The sequence below is a fragment of the Catharus ustulatus genome, chromosome 6, assembly GCF_009819885.2.
Source record: "Catharus ustulatus isolate bCatUst1 chromosome 6, bCatUst1.pri.v2, whole genome shotgun sequence".
NCBI classification, from domain to species: domain Eukaryota; kingdom Metazoa; phylum Chordata; class Aves; order Passeriformes; family Turdidae; genus Catharus; species Catharus ustulatus.
Genome location: NC_046226.1, coordinates 16131950 through 16145199, shown reverse-complemented (window position 1 = coordinate 16145199; position 13250 = coordinate 16131950). Strand labels below are relative to the sequence as shown.

Here is a 13250-nt window from a genome sequence, read left to right as displayed (position 1 = left end):
AAAGGCAGTCCCCTAAAAATCTATTTTTCTCCCTCCAGCTTTCAACACCACTTTCTGGAAGCAGAGCTTTCTCTCTTACCTCTGAATAGGCTGGAGGATTCTTAGCGGGATGCTGTTCCTTCCTGCAGTCAGCTTGATCAAGTTGTGTCAGTCAGCATACTCCATTCACCTGGTGTGGGTTCACACACACAGGCCAGGCTGCAGCCTGATAGATCCTCAGAAACTGCATTCTGCAGTTCTCCTTAAGGACTATTCTGTTTCTCAGGCTCTTTGCAATCCACCTTTCCTCTCAGGCTCTCTTCAGTCACCCGGTGACAGGTGGGCAAACAGCAGGACCCCTCATCCTTTATCTAAACAGAGGTAGGATCTCTGGTGGCAGGTGTGGAATTCCATAGTGCCAGAAAAGCTGCTCTGCATTTTCAAGGAACTACATGAATAAACTTTGTATTCTGCTGACATCTTGTGGGTTTTGTTTTTTAATGTTGTTTTAGAATTAAAGACATCTGCTATTTTTAATGTTTTTATTGGGCATCTATTCTGCATCAAATAATATTTTATGAAGACTGGAGGTCTGGATTTCCAGAAGTAGAATTGAAGTGTGAGCAGAACAGGTTGTGTTTCATTGTACATGCCTCATCCCTGACATTGTGAATGTACCTTTCTGTGGTAGGGAGGAAGAACTGTCTCCATTCTGTTCTCGTAAAACCTCTTATCTCTCTGTAATGGGTGTTGACAGAGATGACCACACAGGTTGTGAGAAGTCTTGGATTGCTGCTTCCCTTCATAAAATGACTCTTTTATGCAGAAACTGGATAGAAGTCAAGAGTTCCTGCTAAAAAGACTGCTGGCTGATACTGCCTGTGAGTTAATGCTCAGCTGAGCCAAGCACAAGGAAGCAAACCCCTTAACTTCAACCTGCAATGAAGTAGAAAACTGTACTTTGAATGGGAAAGAGGGTTGATAGCTTCCTCATCTCAAAAAAAAAAAATCATGGAGCATTTATTAAATGGGTTCTGGTTTTTCTGGGAAGGAGAGCTGTCATTTCTTTCTCCACATATAATAGGAGCATTTCCCATTGTTCACTTGCTGCAAGGCAGTGGTCACCAGTTTCAGGTTGCCAAGTGTTGAGAGTGCAGCTTTCACTAGGAAATGACAATGAATAGCTGATAGGTGGTTAAAGGAGCTTCTAAATTCTCCTGTCACCCATTCTTTGCATTCAGTGCAGCAACCTGACTTGAAACTTTGTCTCCTGTCCCCAGAGGGTACCAAGAGCTCAAACATCAGGTAATTAAGGGCTTAGCAGTGTGCTGGCTTGTGAACTGGGATAGAAACTTGGTCTCAGATTTGTGACAGCTTTACAGTCCAGGTATCATTTTAGAGAGTTCGGACAAGGGAAGAAGAATCATTAATCAATTAATGAACCATTAATTAATCATTATTTGGCAATATTTGAAGACTTAAAACTCATATTCAGGCCTCAAATGAGGACAAAATTTCAAGATTGGAATATTTTTGCAGAGTAAATACCCCTTATTACTTTAGGTAGGCATTTTCTTTCAGAGTTCTTGAAGTTCTTGATTTGACTTGTCTTTTTATCTGGTACATTTTATATATGTGTGTCTATGTATATCATATATTTTACCAGGTATTACAGGACCTTCTGAATTTAAAAGTAATTTTAAAGTTCTAGCGAAAATGTTTGTCAAAGCACTCTTTACTGATTTTTTTCAGTGTTGAAAGTAAACAAAATAATTCAATGCCTGGGTTGTTGTCCCTTTTATTGTTGTTTTCTGGTTATGAAACATTTTATCAGTTGTCCTGTACCAACCTCTATTCAAAAGTGAATATCTCATTTATCTCCTGTGTAATCTGCATCATCATAACTCTGAGAATATGCAAAATATAGCAGACAAAAAATTTCCCACCTTTAATTCTAGAAATGGAAGTTTGTGTTTCTCTCTTGCAGGTGAGCCTTTGCACTCCCAGTGAGAACACACCCACAGAGAGCTTAGCAAGGCTGGTTAGCATGGTGTTCCAGTGGTTCCACTCTACAGCTTACATGATGGATGATGAAGTTGGTAGCCTGGTTGAAAAGCTGAAGCCTCAGTTTGTTACTAAGTGGTTGAAGACTGTTTGTGATGTGCGGTTTGATGTCATGGTTATGTGCCTCCTTCCTAAGCCAATGGAATTTGCCAGGGTAAGAACAATTTATCTGAAGGCCTTAAATTTGTTACAGAGATGAAGGCCTTAAATAAAATCACCTTTTCTTTCCCAGCCCTGACGAAACAAAGGAATTTCAGTGGTAGAGGGAGCAGTGAAATTTGAGAATTTTTCCTCTTCATAGCATTTTTAGTTTTACTATGTTAGAAAATAGGCATTATTTACACTAATGTGAAGGCAGGTTGGAAGAATATTACAGGTATTGAAAGATACTGTACATTTTTGATAGCTGCACATTTTCATTATGCTGCTGAAGTACCCACACTTTCTTTGGTAAAATATATAATTTACCTACTCCCAGATATAAAACGATCCTTCAGTGATGTTTCTTTGCTCTTTGCATACTTTATCTCTGCAGCTGTGAATTAAGGTTTATGAAATCAACTGAAGGGAACTCTGGGAATACTGATCCTAACTTCAGAGACCTAATTTGAGTGGCTCAGTTGAGATCCCATTCTGACCTGGTTTGCCTTGTTGCTGATGGAGAGAGAGAGATTTACCTGGAAGGTTATCAAGGGTGCCCAAGTGCAACCATTGCTGCAGCCTTTTCTAGGAAGAGTCATTCTTTCTGTCCATTAGTTATGAAGCAGAACTCACCACTCAGTCATACTTGTTAAAGACCTTATTTTTCTGAGCCTCTCATGTAAAATGTCCAGAGGACATGTTGGGCTTGTTTCCTAAAATTAAGTGGCTACACTTGGAAGGACCATAAAGACTCTGTGTGATATATTACATCATCAGACATGAACTGTACATCTGTGGGTTTTCCATGACATAATGTATGGGATTTGCTGTACATGGGCAGACCAGCACAGATGTGTGTTTTGCTCTGAACCATTGCTGTAAGGCACACCTGGCTGTGGGAGGATTGGAGGTCAGTTGAGGCAATTTGAGAGGTGGATGGATGCTTCAAATGTTAGAAACTGAGCTAAAGAGACCATGGTTTTGAGGTTAACGGAAAAGGAAGGACTGAACCTCATGCTGTAATCTCTTACAGATTTTTTTTTTTTTGGAGCCAACCCCTCTCTTGAGTTTTGTTACCCCATACTGCAGTACTTAAGACTAGATCAAAAACTTGCCAGATTTGCAAGGCTTCACTAGAACATGAAGATAAATAGCCATGAAATTAGCTGTGATAAATGAAGGAAAAATAGTTTGCTGGCTGAGATTATCAGTAATTGCTGCCAAAACAGCAGGCATCTCTAGAGCCATCATCAGGAACAGAAGATGTGAACCGAGGTCAGTTAGAATAATTAATCTCTGCATGCCAATTACTTATGTACTTAGAAGCACTTTTTTTGCTTCCATCACTTAGAACCTTTCTTAAAAAAAATCCTAAACAAACACCCATGAAGGAACACCTTGTATATACCAAGTTTTTCAAAATAAAGCCTGTAACAAGTAACAGACTGTAATAAGTTGCTGAGACCAAAAAATTGATGGTGCAAGTTTGACCAAATAAATCTGTGTCTTTTTTTGAACTGTAAATAATAATACACTGAATCATGGCCTGGAAGTGAGCAAACTTCATTTGAGTCTTGGACAATGCTTTTGTGTACTGTCAGTCAAATGAAAGAGGAAAAAACAATGCAGCTCTATGGCTGAATACTAAATTCTGCCTTGAAGACATTAATGATCACCTCCAAATATTTCCTCGCTGCAACACACTGAGAAAATTTGTGATACTGAGCAAGTTACAGGGACTGGAAATGTTGTCATCAGTATAATTCTTGGAAATACCCACAGGTTGGTGGATACTGGGACAAATCATGCAGTGCTGTAACCCAGTTAAAAGAAGGGCTGAATCGAATCCTTTGCTTGATTCCCTACAACGTGATAAACCAGTCGGTGTGGGAGTGCATCATGCCAGAGTGGCTGGAGGCCATAAGGACAGAAGTGCCTGATAACCAGCTGAAGGAGTTTCGGGAGGTGCTCAGGTATGTAGGCATATGTTGGAATCATTCTTGTTTTCATATGTTTGTTGAGGGTTTTAGCATTGTAAGGTGGTGACAACTCTGTGCAATAGACAGCAGTGAGTAAATGCTTTGGAATTGTTTTTATGTCTTATGTTTGGACTGAAGGATTTAAGCTTTGGGAAAGTTTTCTTTTATTGCTTCTGGTATCTAAGAGCCAACTGCATGGATGCTTCTTTGGTGTGAGCAAGGCACATTTTTAGTGTGCTTCTTGCAGCATGTTGGAAGGACCATCTTTCTCCTACTGTCCAGCTGATGAGAAATGGCAGGAATAAGTAGAGCTGGCATTGATGTGTTTATTTAGCTAATAACTTCCTCTATTGAGCAAAGGAAATACCAGAATAAGAATGGTGGTGGAGTTGTAATTCTATGTCTGGTGTACGACTTAGACAGTAAAACTCCACATTGCCTTTTAGCTGATGACAGGGCTCTGAAACTGACTGTGAGTTCATATTTGTAGGTATTGCTGTAAAATTTTTTTAGTGCAAATGTGGAATAATGGGCAAGTGAGATGAGACATTTTCCAATTTTTGCATTGGGTGTTGGAAAAGATATTGCTTTCAAATGAAACTGGACATATGTCAATTCTTAAGGTGCATCACCAAATTCAAAGATGACCTTGCATAGTCAGGACAGGTGATATCAACAGCCTAGCTCAGCTCAAGTAGGAGGTGAGGCTGCAGTTAAGATTAGCCTTCTACCAGTTTTCTGTTCTCTCTCACACAGTGTATGCCATGCTAACTCAGTGATGCTGCATTTTTGTTCTACTTTTCAGCAAAATGTTTGACACGGAGCTTTGTCCTCTGCCCTTCTCCTTGGAGGAGATGTTTGGCTTTATCAGCTGTCGATTCACAGGGTATCCATCTTCTGTGCAAGAGCAGGCATTGCTCTGGCTGCATGTAAGTGTCCTTGCTTGGCAAGTCATGCTAAAACAGCTGGTAATTTTGAAAAACAATCTGCTTTTCCAAAGTTGCTGCAGCCCTTCTGCCCTTTGCTTAGCTCCAGTATAAGGATGGCTGGTAGGAAGACCTTGAGTGTTACTAACCCATCATGAGCAATAACCTAGTTGAGAAGGTGGGGATCGTTGGTAATCTTGGGGATCTTTTATAATCTAAATGATTTTGTGATTCTTTAAAAATGGGAGTCTGGGAATTTCTTTAACCTTTGTCAGTTGAGTCTTTAGGGCCATTCAGTTGGCTGACTTTTTTACAGCATTGCTTTTTAGTCTCCACAAAAATTGGTCTGTAGATTCCAAAATTAATTCCAGACTGTAGAAACAGCTGTAGTTGTTTCTGCATATGAAGAGCTTGAATAGCTTAGCTCTGTACCCACCAAGTTTTCTGCTGCTCTGGCCCTTTTTGTGCTATATTTGCCCGCAAAACTGGCATTCACCCAATGTTCATATTAAAAGCTACAGGGATAATCATGTCAGCTGAGGGCAATGAATTCAAAAAGGGTATAAAATTTTCCATAATACCTCAGGATAATACCTGTGCTTTTCATTATTGCTGCTTTCCTGCTGAGGGTTATTTTAATTAAGCCTCTACAAAGACCAATTTACCTGACTGTAATTTCAATTTTCAGGTATACAGAGTTTTCATATAAAGCATGTTTTTTTTAGATTTTTCTTGAATTAATACCACTTAATGTCAAGTACAAATGAGCTTATATTTATCTGAGTGTTGGTGGCATAATAGATTGTGAATATTCTCCAAGTGATGTGCAATTAACAGTTCTGTCACTATGTTGACACCTGTAGGTTACCATTCTGACCAGATTCTTAGAATAAAAAAAAGGAATCCAGTTTTAAGGAAAAATAAATAAATAGTTATTCATTCAAGTATTGGTTATACTTCTGCTTTACAGAAATATTTTTGTGGAATAACCTTACACCCCTGTGTGTTTGTGCATAAAACTGATCTCTGGATGCACCAAGTGAATGCCAACAAATATTCTGAAAGCTCCTGTTTCATTTTGCCCTGATTCTAACAGAAATCTAAGCTTGCATCTCACCTCATTGAATTCCAAAATTAAATGTACAGAACTTGCTGAACTGAGGATTATGTTACAAAAATGCATGTAAAGTAGCTGGTGTTTATGATCTAATTTGAAACTCATGCTTTCTTATTTATTGTCTTTCTTCAGGTGTTGTCTGAATTAGACATTGTTGTTCCTCTTCAGTTACTAATCAGCATGTTTTCTGATGGAGTTAATTCTGTAAAAGAACTAGCAAATCAAAGAAAATCAAGAGTCAGTGAACTGGCAGGAAATCTTGCAGCTCGGAGGGTAACTGTTATTTTTTTGCTTGTAACAGTCTTCCTAATAGAGTCCACATGAAGAATTAAAAAAAAAATCTTTCACTATGGCAGCCTTTGATTGAAAACAATATACATTTTGAAAATTAAAGAAAATTGGCATGACTTCAGTTAATAGCGCCCTATCATATAAAAGTATAAAGACAATACAGGTAGGAACTTGGTATCTTTTCCAACCTTTTTTATTCTTTGCACCTTCTATTAATAACCATCAGGAACAAACTGTTATGGACAACAATCCAGAGTGTCCTTTTGTATTCTGGTATGAATTTGGTGGGCCTGGGTATATTTTGAAAGAGTGAGTAAACAGAATGTATTTCTGGTTCCCTGCATTTTTTATCACAAACACAAGAGATGCAGAATTTGATCTAAAGTTGTCTGTCAAAAGCTTATGGTCTGAAGAAAACATGTACAAGTACGTAGGCACTACACAGACTTGGTCTGATGTGACTTAACTTCCCACTAGTTTGGATGAAGTGCTTTAAGGACACCAGGAACAAGGTTGCTTGAAAGACCTGATTCTTTATATTTGAGGAGCTACAGCATCTAGGCAGTTGATGATTCCTTACTTGTGGTCTGCCAGCCTTCTGGTGTAGCTGTGCAGAGAGCACTGCCACACCTAGCCCATGGTGATCACTTCTAAACTAATCAGAAGAGATGGACAAACTTATTGTCTGATCTGTCAGACCATAGCTGGTGTGAAAATTGACCTTGTGTGTCATCTAAGTGTGAATCTCCCTGCAATGCCTAGAAGATCTCAGGATGTTTTAGATGGCCTGCTGGGGTGAGGGCATAAACTGGTGCAGACATAGACAACTTACTGCCATTGTGTCCAGTGCATTTCCAGCTACCTGCATCCTTGGTACAGCCTTAGTTAACAAAGTTCTCTGGAGGTGGGCTCCTTTATATTAACCTCCTGCTGGTAAAGTCAGTGTCCATGGATTGTGGGGCAGATCACTGTGACCTGATGGCTGCTTTTCTGCCTGCACCAATGTTCTGTTTGGTTTTTGATGTTGAGATTCTCATAAGTAGGAATAACATAATGGATGTCAACCACTTAGCTTCAAAGAATGTATCATCTGGGCAGTATATGGTTCCTGTACTTCCACCATGTCTAACCATTCAGTGGTGTTAAGGGACATACAAATATTTTGCAAAAAAGCGACAGAAGGGAGTGGCAAGGCTGTGAGAGCTCTTGCCATTTTTGGCATTTTCATATAGAATGAGATTGTTTAAATGTGTAACAGTCATTTGGACATGTTGATTTTGTTATGTTTTCAGGTAAGCGTTGCTTCTGACCCTGGGCGCAGAGTTCAGCACAACATGCTGAGTCCTTTCCCCAGCCCCTTCCAGAGCCCGTTTCGGAGTCCAATTCGTAGTCCTTTTCACAGCCCTTTCAAGAATTTTGGACATCCTAGTGGAAAATCAATTGATTTTGAGTGTGAAGATGAGGAAATGAATCTTAATTGCTTCATTCTGATGTTTGATCTAATCCTGAAGCAGGTACTTGCAGAAGAAAAACATCCACATGGGAGGAACACTGGTTTTCTGTAGTCACTTTTCGCTCTCCTTGATTCTCTTTCTCTATTGATTCTCTAAGGACCTGGCATGAGGTGTGAGGCATTTAAACCCCAGTAAAGCTGTCATCTGTCTTTATCTCTATAGAAATTATAGGTTCATGTTCAAATAAGTTAGATACCTCCACATTCAGGTTAGATACTGACCTGACACTAGTGAAAGGAACTTTTCCTTGGAGCTTTGTTTATTTTTACAGACTAGAGGCAGAGATTTATTGGTAAGCTTAAGTTAGATACATAATTTTTGGATAGCTAAGTTTCTATATTGTGAATCCAAGGGCAAATGTTTTGGATGACAGTCTCCAGGTAAAATTAATGGATTCTGAGCTTGAAATTGTCTATTTACTCTAGCTGTTTGAACTTGGGCCTCAACATCAGTGGCAGTTTAAAATTCTGAGTTACAGTTTCTCAGATTCTGCCCAGTACTGTAATATAAAACTAGCAGGAATGTAGGAAGAAGCAGACAGTTTGTACTCTGCCTTTTAAATGAATAATAAATCCTTACTCTTTCCACTTTCTTTCAGATGGAACTCCAGGATGATGGTGTCACTATGGGCTTAGAGAATAGCATCTCAAAAGATATAATATCCATCATAAACAACGTGTTTCAGGCACCCTGGGGTGGTTCTCACACCTGTCAGAAAGATGAAAAAGCAGTTGAATGTGGTCTGTGCCAGTCCAGCATTCTGTGTTACCAGCTGGGTTTTGAGCTGCTGGAACAGCTTGCTCCAAAGGAAGAAATCAGGCTTGTGGTAAGTAGAGCAGGAAAGGGTCAGTGTTATTGGTGTACTGGAACTCCTTCACTATTCTCATTCCATTGTGCTCAAGGGAGCAAAGGTGCACTGACTTTCAGCATGAAGGATTTGGGAGGTTAAAGCAAAATGCCATTGAACTGTAGAAGTTTCAATTAATTCAAAGAACCCAGGGAAGATGGCAATATTCATCCACCATGAACTCTTACCCCATGAGCACTGAAGTGCTATTTCACTTTGGAAGTTCATCATTCCAATCCTACTGTGTCTCAAATAAAATGTGTATTGTTAGTACTTAGCTTTTGTTAAAAGTGAAGAGTGGATACTTTGAAATGATTAATAATTTTGAGTGAATCAGTTGTCAAGTGAGCAAGCCTTAGTTGGAGCTTGACTCTTTGAAATGCTGAGCACTGTGGGAAAACTGAATTTACTTCAGGTTGAGTGCCCAATTTTATCAGACCCAGATACATACTCTCCAGTCACCAGTTATCATTAAAGTTCTCTGTAGTTTTGCAGAAGAACTGGAGCATTTTCTGTGGTGGTGGAGTGATGAATTTATTTTAAGCTGCATGTCTATTACATGTAACTGTTCCATGTGGTAGCTGAAAAGAGGGCATCATTCCATTTATTCTGATGCTAATTTGCTGTGGTTGAGGTAGGTCTTGCCCCTAAGCCTGTACCTCCACAGTGCAGGAAACACCCTGCATCTCTCTCTTACTGCTTTCAGGCAAGGATGACAAACTTGGTGAAGTATTGGCCCTCTGATTGAATCCACCTCAGCTCCAATTTGGATATGCAATTTCTGTTAAGTCAATGTCTGAAACACACTCTTTTTGTCAGTATGCATTTGCTGGTGCAAAATGCTAGATATGCAGGTGATTTGATGCACAAATGTACATGGAACTAAACAAAGTCTGCCTCATTTGAGCTCATCTTGTCACACGAAATGTAGCTTAGACAGCAGGATATGGCCTCATGTATGTAGGTAACATCAAGAAATGAATTTAACTTATTATATTCTTAAAGGAGCCCACAGATAACCTGGAGGATAGTCTTCTGTATACTAGACCTGAGTTTATTATAGGAACTGAAGGAGAAGAGGAAGACAAATCAGCGCCAAAGCACGGAGAGAACCCAGGAAATCACACAGAGACAACAGAAAATGCTGGTAGGTAGAGGCTGAAAAGGTTATTGCAGTAAGGCTTTAAAAGAAATGCTTATGCCCATATACAAGTTTCTGAAGCAGTCTTTCAAGTCCAACAGTGCACAGTCAATTTTTTTATCATGCGTTTAATTCTTTCAACATATTAATTGATTAGGCTGTAAATAAGTTGATAGCAAGTGTGATTGTCTCCCAAGAGTGCTGAAAGGAGTCTTGGCATTTTGAATATATAAAGTAGCAAAAACATTAGATGCCACATTCCATGCTATGCTAACTTTACTGACTGCAAGTTTAATGTGCCTAGAACTAATTTATCTCTCATCACCTTAACATTCTTTAGTTTCATTTTGAATTCATTCAAGAATTTTAATATTGTCTGTAACCTACGTTTTTAACAGCAATAAAGAATGACACAGAAAGAAAGTTTTGTTATCAGCAACTTCCAGTTACCTTGAAGCTCATATACACTATATTGCAGGTAACATTGATTACTTTTTAGTTTAGTTTGTATTGTTGGTGAAGTAGTGGCATTGTGTTGAGAGAGAAACATCTGTTTACACAGGAAATGTCAAGGTTTGAAGAACCAGACATTCTTTTTAACATGCTGAATTGTCTGAAGATCCTATGTCTTCATGGAGAATGCCTGTATATAGCAAGAAAAGACCATCCACAATTTCTTGCCTATATTCAAGATCACATGTTGATTGCAAGGTGGGTTTTTATGGCACATTTTGTGTTCATGCTTTGTTGGTTCTTCATGTATACATTTGTTGGTAGTGTCAAAGAATTTGTAAGTTTGGGTAAGATCGTGTTCTATGGCAGTTGTCTTGAATTAGGCAAACTCTTTCAAAATGAAGTATTTCAAAGTGAGGAGTATTTGAACCTGGATTTAAAAGAAAAAACTGTGTAGTTGAAGATTTGCAAGTAGCTCTGTTTTCCTACTCTGTTTTTACTACAATCTACTTCATAGTGTTCACATAAATACCTAGCATGGGTCATAAAGATTTTCATGGAAAGTTCTTTACATTTAGAAGAAGGGAGTGTCTTTATAATGAGGCTTGCTCTCTTTTGTCTTGCTAGCTTATGGGGAGTTGTGAAGTCTGAGTTCTCTCAGCTTTCTTCCCTGGCTGTCCCACTTCTTCTTCATGCACTTTCGCTTCCTCATGGAGCTGACATTTTCTGGACAATCATAAACAGCAATTTCAACAGTAAAGACTGGAAGATGAGATTTGAAGCAGGTAGGCCTGAGAAATGTACTCTATTTTCTCTTTGTTTCTTCTCTGAGAAAGTCGAGCTTTCTCTGCAGTAACTGAGGAGATGTCTAATAGATGATGATCTTCTTGTGCTTTGGAGAGTTTTGGAGGTAGTTCAGTGCTAAACCATGACACAACAGCGTGCAGTAAAATAGAGGAGAAGATGAGACATTTTGGATAATAAAAATCAAAATGACAGCTGTTTCTGACTATTTTTCATTGGTGCTTTCTCAGCTGTGCATATTTCTAGAAAATGTGTATTAATCAGTACATAAGCCACTGCCTAAATGAATATGCCTCTTGTCTCACTGCTGCAGTTGAGAAAGTGGCCGTGTTGTGCAGATTTTTGGATATTCACTCTGTGACAAAAAACCACCTACTGAAGTACTCTTTGGCTCATGCATTCTGCTGTTTCCTGACTGCTGTAGAAGATGTCAACCCAGCAGTGGCTACAAGAGCTGGGCTTTTACTTGACACCATAAAGAGGCCAGCTTTGCAGGTGGGTGCACTACATGGGAAAAATACGTTCCAATGGGAAACTGGCTTTTCACTCGGGGTTCAGATGTACAACATCACAGTTGATGCTAATACCACTTTAGGCAAGCATTATTGGTCTTGGTGCTTCACATAGAATAGCCATAGAATGGTGCTTGCACAGAATAGCCAAGGGAAATGATACTGCCCTGCCCCAGCTTAGAATCATAGAGCCATTTGAGTCCAATCATAAATACTTTAATGACTGCAGTAGATTGCTATAGTGTTTGAATTGCTGTTGTAGGAAAATGAAAATGGTTATTTGATTATTTGAAATTAATTTGTTATTTTTCAATTTAAAAAAATACATTTCTAAGTTTTATAGAGCCTGCTGAACTCACAGTGAGAAAATATATTTGAGCAAAACCAAATGTGGTCTTGATCTTTTCAAGATTTACTTAGGCATGTAATTTTATGAATGTGAGAGATCCTGCCAGTCAGGATTCACATGATTTAATCTAAACAGATATGTAAGCAAGAAAAGCGTGATAAAAGAAATAAATCTCGTAGACCATTTCAGTTCTAGTTCTCTGGAAATTAGAATGAATATGTATTTTGAAGAGTTCAAGGTTACTGCCTACAAAGAGCTGTTAATATTTGCTAGTTTAATTCCATTTGGTACCTTTTCAAAATAGTTTCCAGAGAACTTGAGTTCTATGACATTGTTACTGAATTTGGGTTCAATGAGACCAGTATACTGCACTTTCATATTCAATATGTGGGCTTTCTTCTCAAGCTTAAGTCTTGACACTACAGACAAAATTCTAGTGCAGATAATGTGCAGAAGAATTTTGAGGCAAAGTACCTCTAATACGCTTCTCAATGTAATCTTTCTTTCTCCTTTTTAGCCCTGGTGATTAATTCTTTTTATAATTAAGGGCTTGATTCAGTTTACCTAAATGTGACATTTTTCTCAGATGGGGACTGTAAGCAAAGTACTTTGATATTGTATACCAAATATGCAGTAGGATAGAACTTTGCCTGTACCTTTGTATTACTCAAAATATTAGAAGTTGGAATATTAGAAATATTAGAAAATTCTACATCAAAATAGGATCTCTTTACTTATTTTCCCTTTGATATCAGTAGCATTAGTTCTGCTTTAAAGGACTTGGAAGAAAAAGGAGCTAAACCTTGATCCTGCACTAACTGACAGGAGAAATTATGAACTTTGACCTCCCTTTGCTTTAAAAAATCCTGAAAAGAACTCATATCTAAATTACGTGTTGTTTTTTTTTGTTTTCCTCTATAGGGTCTCTGTCTCTGCCTTGATTTCCAGTTTGATACAGTTGTCAAGGATAGGCCCACAATTCTTAGTAAGCTTTTGCTACTTCATTTTCTAAAAGCAGATATCCCAGCTTTGAGTTGGGAGTTTTTTGTGAATCGCTTTGAGACCCTGTCTTTGGAGGCGCAGCTTCATCTGGACTGCAACAAAGAATTTCCTTTCCCAACAAGTAAGCAGAA

At 38.6% G+C, this 13250-nt stretch overlaps 1 protein-coding gene across 6 annotated transcripts in view; it reads left to right on the top strand.

Moving 5' to 3' along the window:
- The window catches only part of UNC79 (unc-79 homolog, NALCN channel complex subunit), a 108220-nt gene that overhangs the window by 28002 nt on the left and 66968 nt on the right, over positions 1 to 13250 (top strand). For all 6 annotated transcript variants that reach the window (XM_033061746.1, XM_033061747.1, XM_033061742.1 and 3 more), the window contains 12 exons: positions 1967 to 2197; positions 3967 to 4157; positions 4969 to 5092; positions 6339 to 6479; positions 7790 to 8011; positions 8610 to 8837; positions 9864 to 10005; positions 10398 to 10477; positions 10562 to 10710; positions 11080 to 11237; positions 11570 to 11751; positions 13039 to 13240. In XM_033061746.1, coding sequence (XP_032917637.1) covers positions 1967 to 2197; positions 3967 to 4157; positions 4969 to 5092; positions 6339 to 6479; positions 7790 to 8011; positions 8610 to 8837; positions 9864 to 10005; positions 10398 to 10477; positions 10562 to 10710; positions 11080 to 11237; positions 11570 to 11751; positions 13039 to 13240 — 2050 coding nt within the window. The remainder of the gene's footprint in view (positions 1 to 1966; positions 2198 to 3966; positions 4158 to 4968; positions 5093 to 6338; positions 6480 to 7789; positions 8012 to 8609; positions 8838 to 9863; positions 10006 to 10397; positions 10478 to 10561; positions 10711 to 11079; positions 11238 to 11569; positions 11752 to 13038; positions 13241 to 13250) is intronic.